Source organism: Periplaneta americana, chromosome 15, assembly GCF_040183065.1.
Source record: "Periplaneta americana isolate PAMFEO1 chromosome 15, P.americana_PAMFEO1_priV1, whole genome shotgun sequence".
Classification (NCBI taxonomy): Eukaryota; Metazoa; Arthropoda; class Insecta; order Blattodea; family Blattidae; genus Periplaneta; species Periplaneta americana.
Window position 1 is genome coordinate 102,770,720 of NC_091131.1, and position 21,430 is coordinate 102,792,149.

A 21,430-nucleotide genomic window follows, 5' to 3' on the forward strand; every position below is an offset into this window, starting at 1 on the left:
GCTCAGGATAGGGACCAATGGCGGGCTTATGTGAGGGCGGCAATGAAAAATAATATCAATATAAATACTCTGATGTATTTTTTTCCCTTCCTTTGCATTCAGCAAGTAAATAGTTATGTAAAAGACTATGTGCTAGTACATGCTGCAAGGTGGAATTATTAAAATCACGATTTATTGTGGATATAAAAGACTGCTTTTGTGTAATGTCCATCATTATTACATATATCCGTACCAAATTTCTCCCTCAACGGTCAGTTATGGTTTCGATCCATCGTCGTGCTGGTTCTTCCATACCTGTCTCACCAGAAGAAACATTTGGGCATTTTCTTTGTCATTCTTTTGTTATGTACCTTCTAGGATTTCCTATACTCTTACTATTATATTGTAGACTAATAATAAAATGTGTATGTTTCCAGGCATGGCGCTGGAGATCGTGCCGTCGACGTCGCTCCCCCAGCCCTTCCCCCAGTCTCTCCTCCAGCGAAGAGGATAATACTTCGGTAGGTGCAACATTTTACAGTACAGCCTTCTTTAAGATTATTAAAATATTGATTAATGTATATGGAAAATTGTAATCCTAAAATTATCAACATAAAACGTAAATGAATCCCCTTCTTTCCAGAAATGATAATTTTGAGGACGGTTCCAAACAACTGGCCACAGAAAATTGGTAACTGGGACAATTGGCCACATAAAATTGGTAATAGGGACAATTCGCCACAGATAGACATTTCGCCACAAATAGACAATTTGCCACAGTTAGACAATTTAGCACAAATAGGCAATTTGCCACACTGAGGTACAAAGATAAATCCATGACTTCCAGAAGCTCTATATTGTGCGAATGGATACAGAGATTAATAATTGTGACTTCCACTAAGTATGTGAATTGCTATGTACATATAAATTTGGCTTCAAAAATGTCCTGCTAGGTTGTGGCCTACAGCTCTCAAGTACCGGATGACGGTGCCTTCTGCCTTGTACCGCGGGTATTCTTCAACTGTGTCGATGTACTTCCGCTTCTTTTTGGTAGGAGAATGACCACCTTCCAATCTCTATATATATCTGTCCACTTCTTCCACTTCCAACTGCAGTTGCTCCAGCACGTGATACAAGGAAGGATGCGCTTTCCCCATTAATAGGTTCAATCTCCTGTGCCACTGCCAGTCAGGAGAGCTGCATATTATACTAACTAGGCCACTAAAGCGTCATATAATTATACTAAGAAAACTATTAAAAATCAGTGGAGTATTTAGTTAAGACATATCTTTCAAGCATAAATTATTACAAGTTTATTTTATTTTGTAGGAAACGGAGAGAGAGATTATCCTCCGGGGACTATTAACACCTGTCTATCACCCCATGGATGTAAGTAACTCTTCAATGTACAGAGAATAATATAGAGTATGATGCTTAGAGGTAGGGTATATGGATCGTATGCGGAGACTAAAATGAAGATACAGTAGTGGCAAAAAAAAAAAACCGGACCGACCCTTGTAGCTGATTTCAGAGTTATATATTCAAATTTTGCTAGTCACAAAACACATCCATCTTGTATAATTAATTGTAACAATGAAATTTATTGCATTTGTTCGATTCTTACCGTCTTCTGTTTCCTTCAGTGCCTCAAACTTACAGACGAAAAAACTTTGAGAGTTTTATTTTCATCTGGCATCAATATTACATTTCTACCTCTATTCGCAAAGATAACTTGCTTATTTTTACATTAAATAGCAGTACCGGTACATACCTTTGGCTTCACTATCCATATTGAAATTACCACAGTTTGACACAATACACAGCACAGGATTCTTTTGTATCAGCTACAAGGATCGGTCCGGCTTTTTTGCCACTACTGTACAAAATAGGAAAGATTGGAGAATGCTGGGTTTGCAGTGAAAGGCTATGAATGAATCATTATAATAAAGAGACATTTTCAATAATTTTACGATAAACATATTTATATTATGAAAAAGTGCATGAATATTTTCTGAGTTGTATGTGGTTCTTTCCATTCGTTTCATAAATTTTAATGAACCACTAGGCTACTTCACATATGGCATCAAGAGAAAGATCATGGATTTGAGAATACAACGAAGAATTTCTAGCACCGTTAAGGCCAAATGTACAAAGACATGTCAGTTACAAGTGGCCAATATAACTTACTAGTTTAAGATCGCATGTTCAGAATCCAGCTACTGCAGTCCATTGAAAACTGTGGTAAAAGATGAAGATCATTCAAGTAAAATAGTCCATGTCTACTAAGAAGATTAATAAAAGTAGTGGGATATTAAATTTAGTTCACTGATACCTATTGTTGTCATCGTCGTCTAACTGCATACTTCTTGGTTCGGTTCATAACCATGTCTTCTGGCTTCCCACTTCCCACTTAGGGTGGGGACTTCTCAAATCAAGGCGACGAAAAACCAGACTCACCGCATTGTTCAAGGCACAAATGGGACACAAAGCATGGACCGATATCAATGCTAGATTAGCAACACCATCATACTTAGGAAGGACTGATCATATTAGGAAGTTTAAATGTAGAAAACAAAGAACGGACGTGGCAAAATTTTCCTTTGTTAACCGCACAATAGTAGACTGGAACAGCTTACCTGCGGCAATCTTTCAGGGTGGTCCTCTTAAAATCAATACATTTAAGGAAAGGTTGGGAAGATTAGACTGAAAATTTAATTGGAGGTGCAGTGTAATTATTTAAGTTGTCATGTAATTAATGGAGTTGATATATAATTAATTAAGTTGATATGTAATTAATTAAGATATGTAATTTAGTTGATACGTAAATAAATTAAGGTGATATGTAATTAATTAAGATGATATGTAATTAAGTTGGTATGTAATTAATTAAGGTGATATGTAATTACTTAAATTGGTAATAGATGGGTGAAGTAGAAGTACTTATAAGTTAGATTTACTTTTGCTTATCGTAGGCGTTATTATAGAATAGTTTTTATTTATAGTCCTAGGTTTATTGCATCTACTATTTATAGATTACCGGTACGTTTATTTTATTTTATTTTATTTACGTTTATTTTATTTTATTTCACGTAATTGTAATTATTGTATATTATATATCACGCCCACCGGGTGTATACCCAATTGTAGTGTTAAATAAATACATATACAATATGCCTAAGCTTCATATTATATACTAAGAATAATATTAAAAGCAGTGAAATACTTAGTTGAGTGATATGCCATATATTTCAAGCATAAATTATTACTGGTGTATTTTATTTTTATAGGATTCTGAAGATAACGCCAGGATAACCCAACATCCCGGCCCGCTTATACTTAACAACGGGGAAGTGGTAAGTAACTCATGACTGGACATAGTTAATACGTTGCTTAGAGACTCTTCTTAATAGCAATATGACTGGGTCTCCCTCCGTATGAGAAGTGTTTATTAAAAAAGTTTTTTTTTTTTTCGAAAATAGATATAATTTTAGAACAGAGATATTGACACCACTGTAGGACTGTATACCTTACTTTAAGGGGGGGATATACAGGTTTTAGAGTAAAAAAATGTTATGGTTTAATTTAAATTTTGTATGAAGATTGGACATTTATCTTTATATCAGTGAAGGAATTTTTACAATATATACAATATTTTAGTAGATATGACCATAAACGTGCGAGCGTGCGCTTATTTAGCTCTCCACACATAAGGTATATTTAACGCTCATTTCCGTAACTTGTATTTTTCAAAACCGTTTTTGTGATAACTCCGGAAGTTTTTAAGATATCCCAGTAAAATTCTGCATGCAACTGTCTTTCATACTTGTGAACAAGATGAACTACAAATATTGCTGTAAAATTTATAGTTTATTTGAAAAAAACAAAACTAAAAACATTGAACATATAACTTCTCATTAGAAATAAAAAAAATACTATTGTAGACGCTTCAAAGATTGTAGTTCACATTGTTCATTTGACATTTAGGAATAAATGGAATAAATAATAGCTCAGAAATATTCATATCTGTGGACATCATCATAAAAACGGCACATCAGTGAAAATAGTCTATAATTGCAGAAGCAGTGAATATTGAGCATTTCAAATTGCAAGATTGAGGAGTCATTAGCTGCTAAGAAAAAAAATATTGAATTTCCCTCATTTTTCGTGCTGCTTTGTTCCATCTCCACAATGGGCACTGCGAGTTATTGTCTTCTTTTTATGTAACACTAATATATTTATTAATATAATAATTATGACATGTGGGCAAATTCTGCAACAAATTTGGAATTGTATGCAGTAGTGCAGTAATGTCGATTCCTGGAGTGCAGTGTTCAATGCCCAGTAGCGACCAAGACAAGAGTGAACATAATTTAAAATATCCAGATGCAACAACTGTTTTCGCTTTTGTTTACCCATTTTTAACGTGGGCTGAGTTAACATACATTGTTTAGGTGGCCATCGAGAAAATATCCGTAATAATTCTTGTAGCACTATTTATGCGCAACCCGCTGCAATATATCAGTGCCGGAAAATTAAACAAAGTTTGAAAAATTATGTAGACCTTATATACAAATTGAACAGTAAGTAATGTCAATAATTTCAAGGGGTTATTCTTTTAGATATTTCAAACAAAAAAGTTTAATACAATTTTGCTTATTTTACTCTATATGAAACATTCACAGCTTCTTTCGGAAAAGCTACTGAATTAATTCCCAATATGCTTTGTCAATTTAAGAGAGCTTTGTGTTATGATGATAAATTATTGAAAGAATATTAATTTTTTTCTTTAAATCTGCAGAATTTTGATTCGTATAAATGTAACTTTTAAAACGTAATGCACTCTGATAACGCCGTAAAGATTATTGCCTGGAGAGAGGCAGATATACGAAGCCCTAAGTACCCTGAACATCTCGCGTGTGATTGTGACAGGGATGCAAGAGACGACGAGAAATGTAAACATAACCGCTTTTAAAGACGGCTCGGGAAATTTGATTTATTGCATGTAAGTTTACCGGTCACCACTTTACAAATGAAAGTGAGAGGGAACTGTTTCTAATTGCCTGAAGAAATGTTTGCAATATGAAAAACAGAGTTTTTTAATTAATTAAATAGATTTGTAGGCCTATAACGTAAGAAAGGCTTTCATTATTGTCTGTGTTCACCGAATATTTAACTAAAATCAAATCGAAAGACTTTACAAATAATATTGTTCGTTTAATTTAAATTAAGTCTATCGCATTTTCATTTATTCCTGTAGAGTTTCAAATGTTTTAAAATTTCGTTTTAAGCATCATTATTGTTTACGTTCTGTAAAGTATTCAACTGAAATGGGAGTGTAGAAATGTTTCTTAATCTTTTAAATTTATTTCGAAGTAGGCGTATCATATTGTCTGCGTTCTCTGAACGTTTAATTAAAATTATGTTATAGAGATCATTTTAAATTGACCAAGATTTGTTTAACGTGAAATGAGCAGTATTTATTCTCCGCTGTCTAACACAGTTTAAACACAAATATTAAAAACGGTATACCATATCTTACGAGTTTAAAAACAAAGTACATGACCATGACCTTCCACTTCCCTATTCCGTAGAAGCTAGGTGAAGAGGTTGTACAGAGCAACACAATCTCATGTGCACTCTCTCCTGATTACAGCGTTGCATGATCTTGTTATTCACTTAATAATAATAATAATAATAATAATAATAATAATAATAATAATAATAATAATAATAATAATCCGTGGCGCTACAGCTCGTGAAGGACCTAGACCGACCAGCCGGCTGCTGGCCTCATGCCCACATGCCGGAGCAGAGGTGGACGATCATCCAACCAGAATGGAGGTATCGTGTGGTTAGCACGATGATCCCCCAGCCGTTATAGATGGTATTCGCAACCGGATTTCGCTACCTATCGTAGCTCCCCAAGTGCATTACGATGCTGGGTGGGCACCGGTCCCATACATGAGAAAATTTCTTCCCCCATGAGGACTCGAACCAGCGCGCATTCCGTGACGCGAGTCCTAGGCAGGATGCCTTAGTTGTTATTCACACTTTAAAATGCACATTTTTTTTAACTCTTCAAAACTTAGCAAAACGGTATTTGATTTTTTTATTGCTGTTTACTAGAGAAATCATCCACCAGAATAAATGGCATTACTTACGGTTCAACCGATTGTTACATAATTATACACAGTATTTAAAGGGTGTAAATGATATGTTGTTATTGAAGTGTTGTATCAGTGAAGAAGTATGTCGTGTCAGTGAAGTGTGCTGTGTAAGTGAAACGTGTTCCTGTCAGTGAAGCTTTATAGTCTGTAGTGGCAGTGCAAAGTATTTCAACTGTGAAATGTTTTTGAAGTGTTAGTGAAATCAGGATAGAATCAGTGAAATGTGTCGTAGTTCCAGTGCAGTGAGTGAGTTGACAGCGAAATGAGTGTAATGTTGAAAGGTACTTGTGCAGATATGAACGTATTATACTCGTGGGTTTTAGTTCGATCTTAGTTTTAAGATACAAATTAGATTTATTTTAAATGTTATTTTAAGTGATCGTTTCATTTAATTTAGGATATTCCCTGTTGTTATTATTATTATTAATTATTCTTAGTATTAATTATTAGTATTATTATTAATTGTATTTTTAATTAATAAGTTTATTATTGTCATTATTGAGTGTAATTAGTTACCACTGCTACCGGGTATATACCCATTGCAGTGTGAATAAATAAATACATACATATTACTTCCAAGATGTGATTAGTGGCATGAGCAGCGAATGCTGCATTTATTTTCTTGTACGGGTTTCGATATTTACTAAAATTTCAAGTTCACTGTTTTGTGATTATGCTAAGAAGATTCTCACAAATTCGCGATCGACAATTATTTAAAATAGCACAACCGCCAACCATTTAAACGTTGCAAGCAACTATAGGGATCTTATGATTCCCCTGTCATCATGTAAATGAAATGAACTATTTCGCAACAGAGAAAATATATAGCCCTTACAGGGTGTAAATGAACAACATCGAAATTTTGTCACTGACAATAGAAGGATCCTAGCAGAAGCAACTTTAGCAATGGTGACCGACGTAAATGAGCAACGTGTTAAAATAACTAAACATCTGTACTCGACAAGTAATAATAAACGGGAAGAGGCAGGTATAAGTATTGAATGTAATAGCACTCAATGAATTAGAGTAAATAACAATTATACTAACCAGGTCACTAAAACTTTAATAATAATAATAATAATAATAATAATTATTATTATTATTATTATTATTATTATTATTTATTTATTTATACCGGCAAAATTAAGGCCTTATACTGTCAAGATTAATACAAGCAGTGGAATATTAAAATTAGCTATATAAAATACTTGTAAATTCTTTTCTTGGCTTTTTTCTATTAGGACTGCTGTTAAATGAGTAAACTACTACTGGCAGTTGTGTAACCCATTGACATATTTTCAGCATAATTGTAACTTGTTTATTTTCTTTTTATAGTTCCCCTACAGCGAGGCCATTTTGAACATCCTGGTTCAGCAATATGTAAGTAACTCCTCAATGCACACTACATAGATCATACTATGTTACTTGTACTCTCTTCTTTAATAGTTGTCACTGGATCGCCATATGAAAAGTGTTAATTGAAAAAATTGTTTTAAAGAATGGATTTAATTTTAGAATAGAGAGGACATAATGTATAATATAAAAGTCAAAACATATTCTATTAAAACTAAAATCTTCAAAAATATGTAGGCCTACACAATGTATCTAAAATCCGGTAGAGATAGCGCAAAAGCCACTAATTTCCCAGCATTGGGATTGGTGGGTGTGTTGTACTAGTGTACAGCCTCAACGATGTATGCTACGTTGAATATTCAAGCACATTAGACTGAAAACTAAATATTTTCAACACCTTTTTTCCTCTTTCCATTGTTCGCCATCTGCACTAATAACATAGTTTGTCTATGTCGCCAACTTTTGAATCATTCTGTATATACTGTACCAACAGTCTTATTAATAAACCGTGTATAGTTTTTTATACGAGACTTATGCAGAGTTGAGATAGAAAACTTTACTAATAAACCATGCATAAGCAATGGATGTATAAAAAGGGCTGTAACTATACAATGGGAATTGCTTTGCAGTAGTTATATACACGAAACCCCTTGTTTAAGCGTTGTATATAGAGAGAAAATGGCCGCCCCTCTAACAGCTGTTCGTATCGACTGTCGTTTTATGATGATGGTTGCCTTGTAACCACAGAAGAACAAACCGAAGAGCACAAAATAATTAGAATAATATTGCTGTATCTTGTACTCTTTGGCCAAAATATAGTGTGGTAATCGATCAGAGCCAGTTGTACTATCGATACTTAACACGCCACACTAGAGCGCTCTACCTGATGCAATAGAGAACCTCAGATATTCTATTACCTTTCGTAACTAAGTAATGACGAAACTATGACGTAGCTGTGTAACAGTTACACTGTTATACACGACGTATGTAGTGATTATTAGTAAGGAATTTAAACACAACGTATAAACGAGCTACTCATTGTATAAGTAAAAGACAGTTGAACGTATGTATATAGAGTTTGTATTAGTAAGACCGTAAGAACATTAATAATGGTAGTGAGATATTTGGTCCAGTTATATATTTTCTGATCTAAATGAGGGGTTGGAAAGCAATGGTGGATTGTTAATGTTTAGGTGAGGGGTTTGCACTTTTTCCATTGCTGGTTGTCACAATCAAAAAATTAAGACAACGTTTCGAAGGGTGGTTCTCCCTTCGTCTTCAGGCGGAAGGAAGGAAAGAAGAGAAAAAAAACCTACTGTTGGGATAGCTATAGCTGCACGTAACGATCCCAACAGTAGGTTTTTTTTTCTCTTCTTTCCTTCCTTCCACCTGAAGACGAAGGGAGAACCACCCTTCGAAACGTTACGTGTCTTAATTTTTTTTTATTGTGACAACCAGCAATGGAAAAAGTCCAAACCCCTCACCTAAACATATATATTTTCTGCATACTTATTGTTGGTTTGTGTTCTTTTTATAGATTGAGACCACGTACATGCAAGCTTACGTGTACGAACGCCGAGTCGTAAGTAATTCTTCAATGTCCATAGATCATAGTGCATAATCACAGTGTAGTACTCGTATATACAGTCACGAAGCTCAATATGTAATAAATACGCATACATAGATAGTTGCTAACCACTAGCATCGCCTCATTACAGACAATGCGAAATAGTACCTGCACAGTCTATTGTTTCTAGCAATCTCAACAACTCAAGCTTCGTGACTGTATATACTAGACTGTGGTATAATCCTTAGAGGCTATCTGCAATAGTTATAGGACTGAATTTTCATATGAAATGAAATCCTTGAAAAATATTTTTTAAACTAGATTTAGAACAGAGATTTTGATATCAGTTTCGGATTATATACTGTACTTCAAGAACTTTTATTTTATTTCACCCACACAAAGTTGCTATGAGTTATTGTCTCCTTTTTATCCACATCCCTTGGTTCATAATCATTCATTGGCACATGCTCTTCAAAAATGTCTCATTTCAATCATGAGTTACGAAGCTTTAAAATTCAGATTTGTCAAAACTTTAAATTTTGAGTTGTTTCCCTTTTCAACTGGGTCATCGAATTTGGCTTGGATAACAGGAGTCGCAATAATAATTACGAAATCTGCCTACAATATAAATCAGTATCAACAGCTAGACACGCATTAACTATAAGGTAGGCCTATCATGCAACCATTGTCTTCTGGATAAGAAATTATACATGTGATCAAAGTGGATCCAGCAAGGGTGAATGAAACATTTTTTGCTTACAACGCAACCCAGCATTACTTTTTAAACCAAACGCTTTCATGTGACACAGTTTGAAGGGCTCTCAAGTAGGAAATGAAAGCATATTATAAAACTAGAAGGTTCAAATGTAAACACGAACAGAAAAAAATGTATTTTCTTAACTGTTCACCATTATTTCACCACAGTTTCCCCTTAAAAGAAAATGTTCTTTTTCCAACTTTACTTCAGTCCGTTACGGTAACGATAATACTGTAACCTGCTGGGAAACGGCCTTCACTCTACCAAGACTGCTCGCCACCTGGATGGACGTAACTCCACTGGCAACCAGGAGTGCAGCATGGGTTCCCATTCCCCCTTGTCCTCTATACTTCTGTCTTAATCAGAATTTTTCCGTCTTGAACATATTAGAGATTTGAAATTATTAATATTTTTGCAGCCCGGTATTTACCAGAAGTCATTTCAGTGGAAGGCTTCCACTTTTCAGCAACTTTTTTATATTATTTATTTAATAATAACATATCAAACTGAAAACGTTACATGAAAGTACCCCGAAAGAGCAAAGCTCGTGTTCGGAGACAGTTCCGTTTTGATAAAATAACTTGAGAATGACGCAAAATTTTACGTGATTAAAATTAAAAATGTTGGTACCAGAGATTACACATAATTCACAAAAATAAGTCTGTGTTGTTCCTAAAATAACATTTATAGTTATTACACAAGGGTTGGGGCATAAGTCGTGGCAACTATTTTTTTTTAAGATAAGTGTTGGTATCACAAAATGTTATATGTCGCACGGAAGGCGTGCAGTCATAGTGTGTGTCCACAACACAAGATGGCTCTATGTTCGTCTGTAATAGAACAGAGAGTGATGTTAAATCAGTTGCCAGTGTAGCGTCACATTCTAGTATATACAATCACGAAGCTTGAGTTGATGAGGATACTAGGAACAATAGACTGTGCCAGTACTGTTTCACATTGTATGTGATGAGGCGATAGTAGCGATCCTAGTGGTTAGCAACTATCTATGGATGCATATTCTCTATGTATTGAGCTTCGTGACTGTATATACTAGACTGTGGTAGCGTCGTGCAGAATGGATCTAACTCGTGCTGAACAACGCTCGTATATCAAAATAGCCGTTCTCCATGGGAGAAATTCTAAAGAATGCCACAGAGAGTTTGTAGAAGCTGTCAGGAATAATGTCCTTTCATACCGGACAGTCGCGAGATGGGTAGCTAATTTGGGGGCCTTTAGAACGAGTATGTGTGCTGTAATCATTCTGGCAGAGGACCCCTGTAATGTTATGGCAACGACCGTAACAAACATAAGAAAAATATTGGCATGTTGTTAAATGTCCGTACATTTCGTCCATTCCTTGTCCTTTCATCTGTATATTTCACATTTTACACCCACGCTCGAATTCTCACAAAAAGAAATAGTTGCCATGACAACCCTGGTTCTTGAGAGTAGAAGATAGACAGAAACATAGGCTACATCAATCACAAATATAAATACTATGTAGACTAATATTTAAACACCACTATAAGATACTTAAGAAGTAGCTGCTTTAAGATGATAGTAATAAAGTTAATAACAATAATACTAGTAATAATTGAGATGATTTATACCATAATTTCAGAGTGAAAAAGGATGATGTTGAGATTGGTGATTGGTTAATACTAACTTATTATTTGTGTAATCAGTGGCAAATCATGTTGATATAGGCTTGTAACAAAGATGAGATTGAGAGAAATAATATACTTAGGGAAGAAATAAACTTGCTTTACAAAGCATAGCACATATAAAGTAGGGAAGTTTGTCATATGCGTTGTTTAATCCTGGATTTGAAAATTTCATTATTAAAAGTAGCCAATTTTCGATTAAATTGTTTTATGCTCGACCATGCGGAAATGTAGTAATTATACACCTGGTAGTAGCTCTTTAATGCACCTCATTAAAGTACACCTATTCATTAAAGTTCAGGTGTTCAGCGAATGACAAGTCACCTTTGTACCGTTATAAAACCGCAAGTATCGATTATTCTCGGATATGTAATCGAAAGACAATTAGCGAAAAATCACGGAGGCTGGAAATCCAATACTGTCGCAGAAGGTTATGTTCTGTTACTATAATAATTAGCGTTAATTGTAAATAATATTCAAATAAATTCAATTTGTCATCTCGTTTTTCAATTCTAAATCAATTTCCAGGTTATATCAGACTAATGTTCATCTTATTCTCTATCAAGGTCAATGACATTCGGCTTCGGAAAAAATCAATACTTTCGCGTCTGCGCACATCTCACAATTCAGGTCAGTTCGCACATAACCATAACATGACCTAATTTTGAATAATTTCAAGTTAGAAATATGGTCGAGCATAAAAAGTCGTATGAAACTTGCCTATAATGGTAATTAAGACGCTCGTATGAAAATTATGAAACACGCTTGCGCTCGTTTCATAAACAAACATACTTGCGTCTTAATTACTACCATTATAGGCCCGTTGCATAATGTACTATTATCAAATTATATAGATGTGTACCATAATTTGTACTATGTAAGAAAGCAGTAGATGTGAAGCATTTAGGTTCAACTAAAGTAAGAAATTAATTTGTAAAGTAAACAGTATCACGTGACTGAAATGAGGCTTGATTGGCCGCAGCTTAGCGCCACCGATTCTCAGCACGTGATCCCGCCCACTGCTGTACATTCCGTTTCATGTTAAAAATTTCTCGTTACTCGTCAAAGTAGACCTAGCGTCACTACTATGCATTCGTTTGCTTAGGAAACAATTACTGCCAACTTAATTAAATTATTTCAAACTTTCGTGTAAGGCCAATCGCTGGCGGACAAAGGTGTTATTCCTCTGTTACGTTAACCACATTCACTGAGGATGCAGAAGCCATACTATTATTTGCTTACCTATGGGGACAAACTCAAGATCAAGTGACGATAACTTGTTACAGGAACATATTACCTTCGTATGGTTAATACTCTTCGTTTTTTATCCGCTTTCGTAGTAAATAAAATATAAAAGTGTCCTTTCTTTTCATAATGTTGTACGTATGAGTTACGTTATAAGCTTTATCGCTCTAGTAGGCCTACTAACTAAAATTTAAATTTGCTTCTAAAATAAATACAAAGTTATGATCCTCGAATACGGAACTATATTTTCCTGCGTCGTGTGTTTCGACTACATACGAGGCAATGACGGGTATGTTAGCCACGAGCCTGTGTTTACATTAGGATTATTCTAACTCCGAAAATATTATGAGTATTGGATTTATTAATATATATTAAATGGTTAATAAAATGCAGTAGAATATATTATAGTCCACTGAGATTTTTAACATGATTTACAAGTTTCATTTCTTTTCACAGATCTACGGTGTCCAGTTCGGGCGTGTAGTAGACCGTCCATATGTAGTCTTGCTTGTCACACGACGTCCGGTAAATAACTCTTGGTTATATATAGATAATAGTAATTTATATACAGGACATTCATTTCAAAATTTCATTAAATTTAAGTTAAACAAAGCACGTCAATTTAGATATTGAGGGGAAAGTTTAAAACCAGAATTAATTGTCATTTGAAATTTCAAAGAGTGGGTGAGAATCGAGAGGATTAAAACTATAACGCAATTAACACTCGTTTTAACTTATTCCTAAATATCTAAATTGACACTTTTTTGTTTAAATTTAATGTAATTTAATTCAAATAGTACATAGTTATTTAGACTTGGAAGTTTTGAAATGAAAGCCCTATATATTGCTTGTATTCTTTCCATAATCGTTGTAACACTGAATTTTCACATGATGGGCCGAAATATTTATTGAAATCAATTTTTTAAGCAGGGAACAAGGATTTTCATATCATTTCGTAGTTGCTAGCCGTCCATTATACAACTTGATTTTGTTTCACTTACACAAGTAAACAGATCTTATTGTTTTCGTTTTATCCACACTTCTTAATTCATATAATCATTCATTGACAGAGGTATTGGCTTAATTCACAATTTGCCATTTGAAAGTAATTTGATCGAACTTTTTTTTTTTTTTTTGAGATTACTAAATTTAAAGTTTTTGTTGCATATAACTCGTGAATTAACATAACTTCTACCAAATTATATAAAAGTATAGCCTACTTATAATTAAGGTTTCGGCCAGTGTACGGGACCGGTGCCCACCCAGCATCGTGATGCACTTGGGGAGCTATGATAGGTAGCCAAATTCGGTTGCGAATGCCAGCTATAACCGCTGGGGGCATCATCGTGCTAACCACACGATACCTCCATTCTGGTTGGATGATCGTCCACCTCTGCTTCGACATGTGGGCATGAGGCCAGCAGACGGCTGGTCGGTCTAGGCCCTTCAAGTGCTATAGCGCCATGGATTATTATTATTATTATTATTATTATTATTATTATTATTATTATTATTATTATTATTATTAAGGTAATGAGATAAAATTTTCACAAAAATACTCTTCATTTTTTAGCGCTAAAATAAAAAGATGATCAAATTTGTCAAAAATCGACTCCTTTCAGTAGTACATCACCTTAATGGATTGATGGAAAACCACGGGAAAAACATGAAACAGGTAACTTGTCCCAACCAGGATTTGAACCCGTGCCCTCTCGTTGCAGTGTCACATGTGCTAACCATTATCCACAGCGATGAACCTCACGAAAAAAGTGCATACATTTTTAAGAAGTGGCATCTGAGAGCAGAATTAATAAAAATCACAATTAGTTTTATTAATGTTTGAACATTGAAGAAATTATACTTTTTTACAAATTAAGAAATCAAGAGTATGGCATTACTAATGCTCCATTGCACAATATGCAATAAAGATAAAAAAATATTTTTTTAAGAAATAAGTTTTTCACTAAGAAAAAAATAAAGAGAGCAAAATAAGTTTAATTTTTTTAAGTGTTTATAAGAAAAGATTGAAATTAAAAACTTGTACTTATGATATTGATATGTACAGGGACATTATTCTATTTTTCTAATATTTCTAATATTAACCTGGCTATACCTTTGGATCAACGATTAAGAACCGGAAACACCGTTTGCTACCCCCTTCCACGACTGGAGTTCGATGATACTGGCGTAATATACAAACAAATCACTTTACTAGGTATAGGAGGGAAGAAAAGTAGTTCATCCATTTACGTAAACTAGGAAATATCGCGATTTTGAGTTTGATAATTTTCATTAGGTTTTTGTTTAATCAAAATACAGTACAGTATTAACAATGAGAGTTTTTACTCACGAACTGAGCTATCCATGCGGACGTATTCATTATGCAGTGTATATTATGCCGTCTACAGCACATTAGCGTACACTATAAATAATGAAGTTAAATTGAAAAATAATCATAATATGGATATTTAAACACATTTTTGAAAATGGTGACCGTTCATTTCGATACAGGCTTCAGTTCTAATGTACATATTATCGCACTATAGACTATTTTACGTAATTTCAATTACCAGGTTCGTACTTCGTACCAGTAACTCATGTTGAAATAATTCTGTACCTATTCTATAAAAGAGACCTTACGTACTGTAAATTCAATCTTCACTTCTGCCCGATCCGAAAAGATAAAATTACTCAGACATGCTGTCTACTGTCCGTCCAAGTGGTTATGTCGTAGGGTCGTAGAAAGGGGGGAAATCACGTGACAGTTAATTACTTAACGAGGCCCTCTTATTTAAGTTATTTTAAACAGTTGTATAATATTACGTAGACGTCCAATTCCTAACAGAAATTAATATTCTCAGAAAAGAGCTAAGACAGCCCAGCCACTAGCATTTACAGAGAGGCGAATAGAAGCAAGTGGGGAAAACCAGGATGCGACGTAGGCCAATATAGAAAATGATGCAATATTGAAAGCTCTTTCGTCACTGGAAAACGCGAACATATTTTTGGGACGTACTGTTTACTATGACCGTAAGGCTACTATGACTGTATATGCGGTCTTGGATCTGTGTGGAGGACGGTTGAACTTCATTAGTAGAAGGGGTGGGAGTGAAGTACATTAAAAAACTCACGTACAATAAAAATTGAAGTAAAAATAAAGTGATGTCCCTGTATATTCTGTAAAAATTTCAACTCTGCAGCTAAAAAATTGTGGAAAAAAAAAGTTTGCAGATCCCTGGTCTACACTATTATATTGTCACGTTGTCGGTCATGGTTCGAATCCATCCCAGTTAGGTCTGGAATATTTCACTGATACTTGTGGCGTATAAAGTCGCAGTTGCGATATTTTTGGGGTTCTCCCATTTCGCCATCTTGGGCATGAACATAATTAAAGTCAAATCAAGATTTTCAGGTATAACTCCCTGTAAAGTTGATTTGAATAATTTCGAGGGAAAAACTGTTCCGTAGCCGGGTATCGAACCCGGGACCTTTGGTTTAACGTACCAACGCTCTACCACTGAGCTACTCGGGAACTCTAACCGACACCGATCCAATTTTTCCCTCTATATCCACAGACCTCAAAGTGGGCTGACAACCGTCAAGCAACCAACTTCGAGTGCACACTAACTCCGTGTGACTTAAATTGTGGTTTTCTGTTAACGAACAGTGACGTGTATTATGCAAATCAAGATTTTCAGGTATAACTCCCTGTAAAGTTGATTTGAATAATTTCGAGGGAAAAATTGTTCCGGAGCCGGGTATCGAACCCGGGACCTTTGGTTTAACGTACCAACGCTCTACCACTGATCTACTCGGGAACTCTAACCGACACCGATCCAATTTTTCCCTCTATATCCACAGACCTCAAAGTGGGCTGACAACCGTCAATAATACACGTCACTGTTCGTTAACAGAAAACCACAATTTAAGTCACACGGAGTTAGTGTGCACTCGAAGTTGGTTGCTTGACGGTTGTCAGCCCACTTTGAGGTCTGTGGATATAGAGGGAAAAATTGGATCGGTGTCGGTTAGAGTTCCCGAATAGCTCAGTGGTAGACCGTTGGTACGTTAAACCAAAGGTCCCGGGTTCGATACCCGGCTCCGGAACAATTTTTCCCTCGAAATTATTCATAATTAAAGTCATTGTTTACTCTATTCAATTACATATCCATATCATTTCTCTCATTACAAGTTCTCGGGTTATTTCTGAGTTCATAAATATTCTCGGGCAGAGTTTTGTAAACCTAATAAAATGTAGCCTACCTGTAATCAGTAGGGATCGTACTTAATCCCAGAAGGCTACAAGACGCACGTCCATATAGTAAGCGAAGTACTTGACTGAAGGCTCACGCGTCTCTTGTTTCGTCAAGTAGGGCAGAACAAAACATGGACCACTTTAACAATATTACACTAATATTTACAATTAAAATTATTTACACTATGTACAGTAGTGGCAAAAAAAAAACCGGACCGATCCTTGTAGCTGATTTCAGAGCCTTGTTCACTCCAGAGCACGATAGACTGGTAACTAAGACTTTCGTGGTTCGAATCCTGCCTGGGCAGGAAACTTTTTTTGTTCCTTATTCCCAATACTTTTCGATTGCAGCGATATTTTACTACTTAATTAACTTATTCCCAGAACATGAATTTTACCAGCTATCGAAAAGTATTAGGAATAAATTTGAACAAGGAACAAAACAAAGTTTCCTTCCCAGGCAGGATTCGAACCACGAAAGTCTTAGTTACCAGTCTATCGTGCTCTGGAGTGAACAAGGCTCTGAAATCAACTACAGGGGTCGGTCCGGTTTTTTTTGCCACTACTGTACACTAAAACATGCTGTTTTTAATATTTACACTAGGCCTATCGCCAACCAAACTTTACAAGGGATACTCAAAATGAAAAAAAGGAATTCACAGAACTTCAGTATTTCTTGATTTATTCTGATACACTCTAATCGTAGATATGAGATAGAACAGATCAGTCATTTAACTGTGAGAAAGACAATGGGCTGTTTTCGTGATAGATTGGGGCATTGGCTGTGAATAGTTCTCATTTTGAGCATTTGTTAAAAAGTTTGATTCGTGATAGTGTTTTGTTTATTTTTATGACCTATTTCACATGATTTTACGTATTTTATTTATTTGTCTCAAGTTTAATAAAGAGTTAAAAGATACGAAACGGGTAAAATTTAATGGAGACTGAATTAAAATAGAATGCCATTTTGAAAAAAAAATGAAGTTTACTGTCAAAATCTATATGCCTGAATAACGTTTTTCGAACACTGGTTTATCTCTAACAGCTTTTGTGTAAAACTCTTTCCTGCCAAATTAACATTTAAGACATTAAGAGCAATATTCCATACTTAATGAACACACTACATAATTCAGCTATGTATTTTCGACATTATTTTAATTAGTTACTTTTCTTTCAACAGGTGCATCCAGGTCGCCGAGATATAATTTATCCTGACGACAGGGACATTATTGATATGGGTCTGGGCCCACGGAGACCTTCTATAACAATAGAACGGTTCACGGTCTACTACGACCACAGGGTGAGTACTGAGTATTTTGTTACGTAGATGACAGAGAGTGTTACTTAAAGGCTTTCTGTAATCCTTGTAATACCAAATCTAATGGTAAACATTTACTGAAATCAGTTTTTAAGCTATATGTATACTTTATGGTTTATTACAAGGATGTTGATATTAGTTTCGCAACTGTATGCCTTCTTTAAGCGCTTTACTAAACTTTTGTTCCAGTTTTACAATAGGTGCTATCCTAGGATGCTATGTGTAATTATCTCTCTTATTCACCTTCCTTAATAATCATTCACTGACATAGGTATTCCCTTCATTTGCAATTTGTCTTTTGAGCACAGTTTTATTAAACTTGTTTGATGAATAGGCATGCTACAGAGTAGGTCTACTGATAAATATTCCCATTCTTTTTAAATATAAAAATGAAGGCTAGGAAGTGAAAGATAATTGTTATGTTTATGTTTACTGTTTATATTCTTAAAAATTAAAATGGAATAACTTTTCGAAAGTGATAGCTGCTCACTCAAAGTTACATAAACAAAACAACAACAGCTCTAGTACTATTGCATTAAAAATTACTAGCATACATAAACTAAAATATTATCTTGCTTCAATTTATATGTATTCTGAATCTTCATGGTAACCCATAGAAAAGGCAACTGTAACTTTTTGTTATCTCTCTCTGTCTCGCCCTGACATTGCAAAATTACCATATATCTTCTGTGATTAATTTTAAATGTTATGGCACAACTAAGATGTGCTTAAATAATACGCTGTAAATTCTTGAAATGTGTTCATTCTTCCATCTTTGTAAGATATCTCATCATTACCATCCTCATGATTCTGAGAAGGTGATCCGTTTGTATGTTAAATATTTATGCACTCTTCGAAATCCCTGTTTGCCAGCAAACAACTTCTGTCTCGTGGATTTTTCTATTCCTGTTGCAACCCTCAGTCAAGGTAATAGTGGGATAGGTAGATTATTTATTTCTAGCTTTTACAAATAATTTATTCCTGCTGAAACGTGTATTACTCTAATTTCTTAGCATTTTCCAGTGTCCTCTCATGACAGGGTACCTAAGTAATGTAAGGTAATTCGAGTGTCGATTTTGCGACACCTCTTGTTTATAATTTTGGGGAGAGTTGAGTAGTTTCGGACATCGGGTAATATCGGACAGTGAGTTTCTTTCATCTTCCACCAGATGATAGTACCTGAACGACATGGTTACGTTTCTATGATGTCGCATACAGAAACGTAACCATGTCATTCAGGCACTACCATCCGTTGATAGATGAAAGAAACGCACTGTCCGATATTACCCGATGTCCGATACTACCCAACTCTCCCCTATATTAACGAACCATCATCCTTACAAAATGGACAGGTTTTTATTAATTCTGATGATACAACACTTCTCAACTACAATAGCAGCAAAATTCAGATATCCCATTCTTGATTTTTTCCGAATTAAATTAGCCTGCCATCAACAGATCTGTGCAAATCTCTCTCTCTCTCTCTCTCTCTTTTTTCGAACTGTCGCTTGGTCTATTATTGCGTAACTTCGTCCAAATATACCAACATTATTTCCATCTTCAGAAAAGAGCTCTTAGATATATTTTCAACTTAAACATACAGATTCATGCAGACAAGCATTTAGTTCGTTAAATTCCCTACATATAATGGAAGTGATTATATTAATATTATCATATCATTAATATCATCATATTATATTATATCATCATAATAATATCATATAAAGAAAGTTATATTAATATCTCTAATCAACTCATTCATACACACAATGCCAGAATATATGAAACGAGTTGGCTCAGGCGGTAGCGTTTGAGACTCGCATTTGAGAGGTCCCGGGTTCAAAACCCGTTGCCGACCAATCTGACTGAGAATTTTCATGGCTTCCCTCTGTCACAGATGCAAATGTGGGATTGGAAATTTGCATGTCATGATTCATCATCGTCTCAATCACCAATACCACAAACATTAATCAAACATTTATAATCACTTAAATGAACGTTAGTCATCTACAACAACCAACAGAAACAGGAACTCAACAATAGTAAAAACTGCCTACTGATAACCTCACAATTCCTAACTACGCGATATGACCACAGATTATAAAGCGTGTATAAAAGAACTTAACAAAATAAACTATCAGAATAAATTGACATTCACAAAAAGAAAAAAAAATCACAACCTGGAACTCACAAAATTAGAAATCTTCTGTGACAGGGGGTAAATCCTATAACAAACTTCCAGATGGAAATAAACACTGTACAAACCAACAAGATCTTTAAAACTAAAACCAGGAAATTCCTGATTGTTCATAGTATTCAAAAAAAGACTACAAGTATCACGATTTTCACTTTTATTATTGAGAACAAAATGTCTATTTACTACAGCAATTTATTATGTATGAATTTATTTTATAATTTTGTAATACTATGTCCAGTATCGGTATATTATTTTTTTATATATAATTTTGTTGTAGGCACAGTCATCTCGCCGCCCAGACCCCGCCAGCCAATAACATCAGGCTTACCACCTCAACACCTCTCCACACCACAACCTCCCACCAGATGTATGGCATGGCGAGGTGTTATGCGTCTGGTGTGGAGGAAGGCATTAAATGGAGCAACCAAGAGGTGGTGTGCGTCGAGGCATAACATCTACGCCTCCGCACAATTACCAGGCCTCCCACCTCACATACCAGCTCTCCACACCACAACCTCCCACCAGATGTATGGCATGGCGAGGTGTCATGCGTCTGGTGTGGAGGAAGGCACAAAATGGAGCAACCAAGAGGTGGTGTGCGTCGAGGCATAACATCTACGCCTCCGCACAATTACCAGGCCTCCCACCTCACATACCAGCTCTCCACACCACAATCTCCCACCAGATGTATGGCATGGCGAGGTGTCATGCGTTTGGTGTGGAGGAAGGCACTAAATGGAGCAACCAAGAGGTGGTGTGCGTAGAGGCATAACATCTACGCCTCCGCACAATTACCAGGCCTCCCACCTCACATACCAGCTCTCCACACCACAACCTCCCACCAGATGTATGGCATGGCGAGGTGTCATGCGTCTGGTGTGGAGGAAGGCACTAAATGGAGCAACCAAGAGGTGGTGTGCGTAGAGGC

The 21,430-nt window shown here is 35.4% G+C and overlaps 1 protein-coding gene across 1 annotated transcript; it reads left to right on the plus strand.

Moving 5' to 3' along the window:
* The first annotated feature begins 960 nt into the window (after nucleotides 1-960).
* Nucleotides 961-21,098, plus strand: LOC138715728 (uncharacterized). Its single transcript, XM_069848786.1, has 7 exons — nucleotides 961-1,029; nucleotides 3,267-3,332; nucleotides 7,482-7,526; nucleotides 9,037-9,081; nucleotides 13,189-13,257; nucleotides 18,168-18,287; nucleotides 20,780-21,098. The coding sequence occupies exons 1-7, from the start codon at nucleotides 961-963 to the stop codon at nucleotides 20,816-20,818; spliced, it is 453 nt and encodes a 150-aa protein (XP_069704887.1). The 3' UTR covers nucleotides 20,819-21,098.
* Nucleotides 21,099-21,430: the final 332 nt, after the last annotated feature.

Bases quoted from the DNA above. Each gene is read 5' to 3' on its own strand.
- LOC138715728 (XM_069848786.1), top strand. From the start codon at position 961: ATGACGGTGCCTTCTGCCTTGTACCGCGGGTATTCTTCAACTGTGTCG. The intron at 3,333-7,481 runs GTAAGTAACTCA...TTCTTTTTATAG, and splicing joins TACTTAACAACGGGGAAGTG to TTCCCCTACAGCGAGGCCAT. The intron at 13,258-18,167 runs GTAAATAACTCT...TTCTTTCAACAG, and splicing joins TGCTTGTCACACGACGTCCG to GTGCATCCAGGTCGCCGAGA.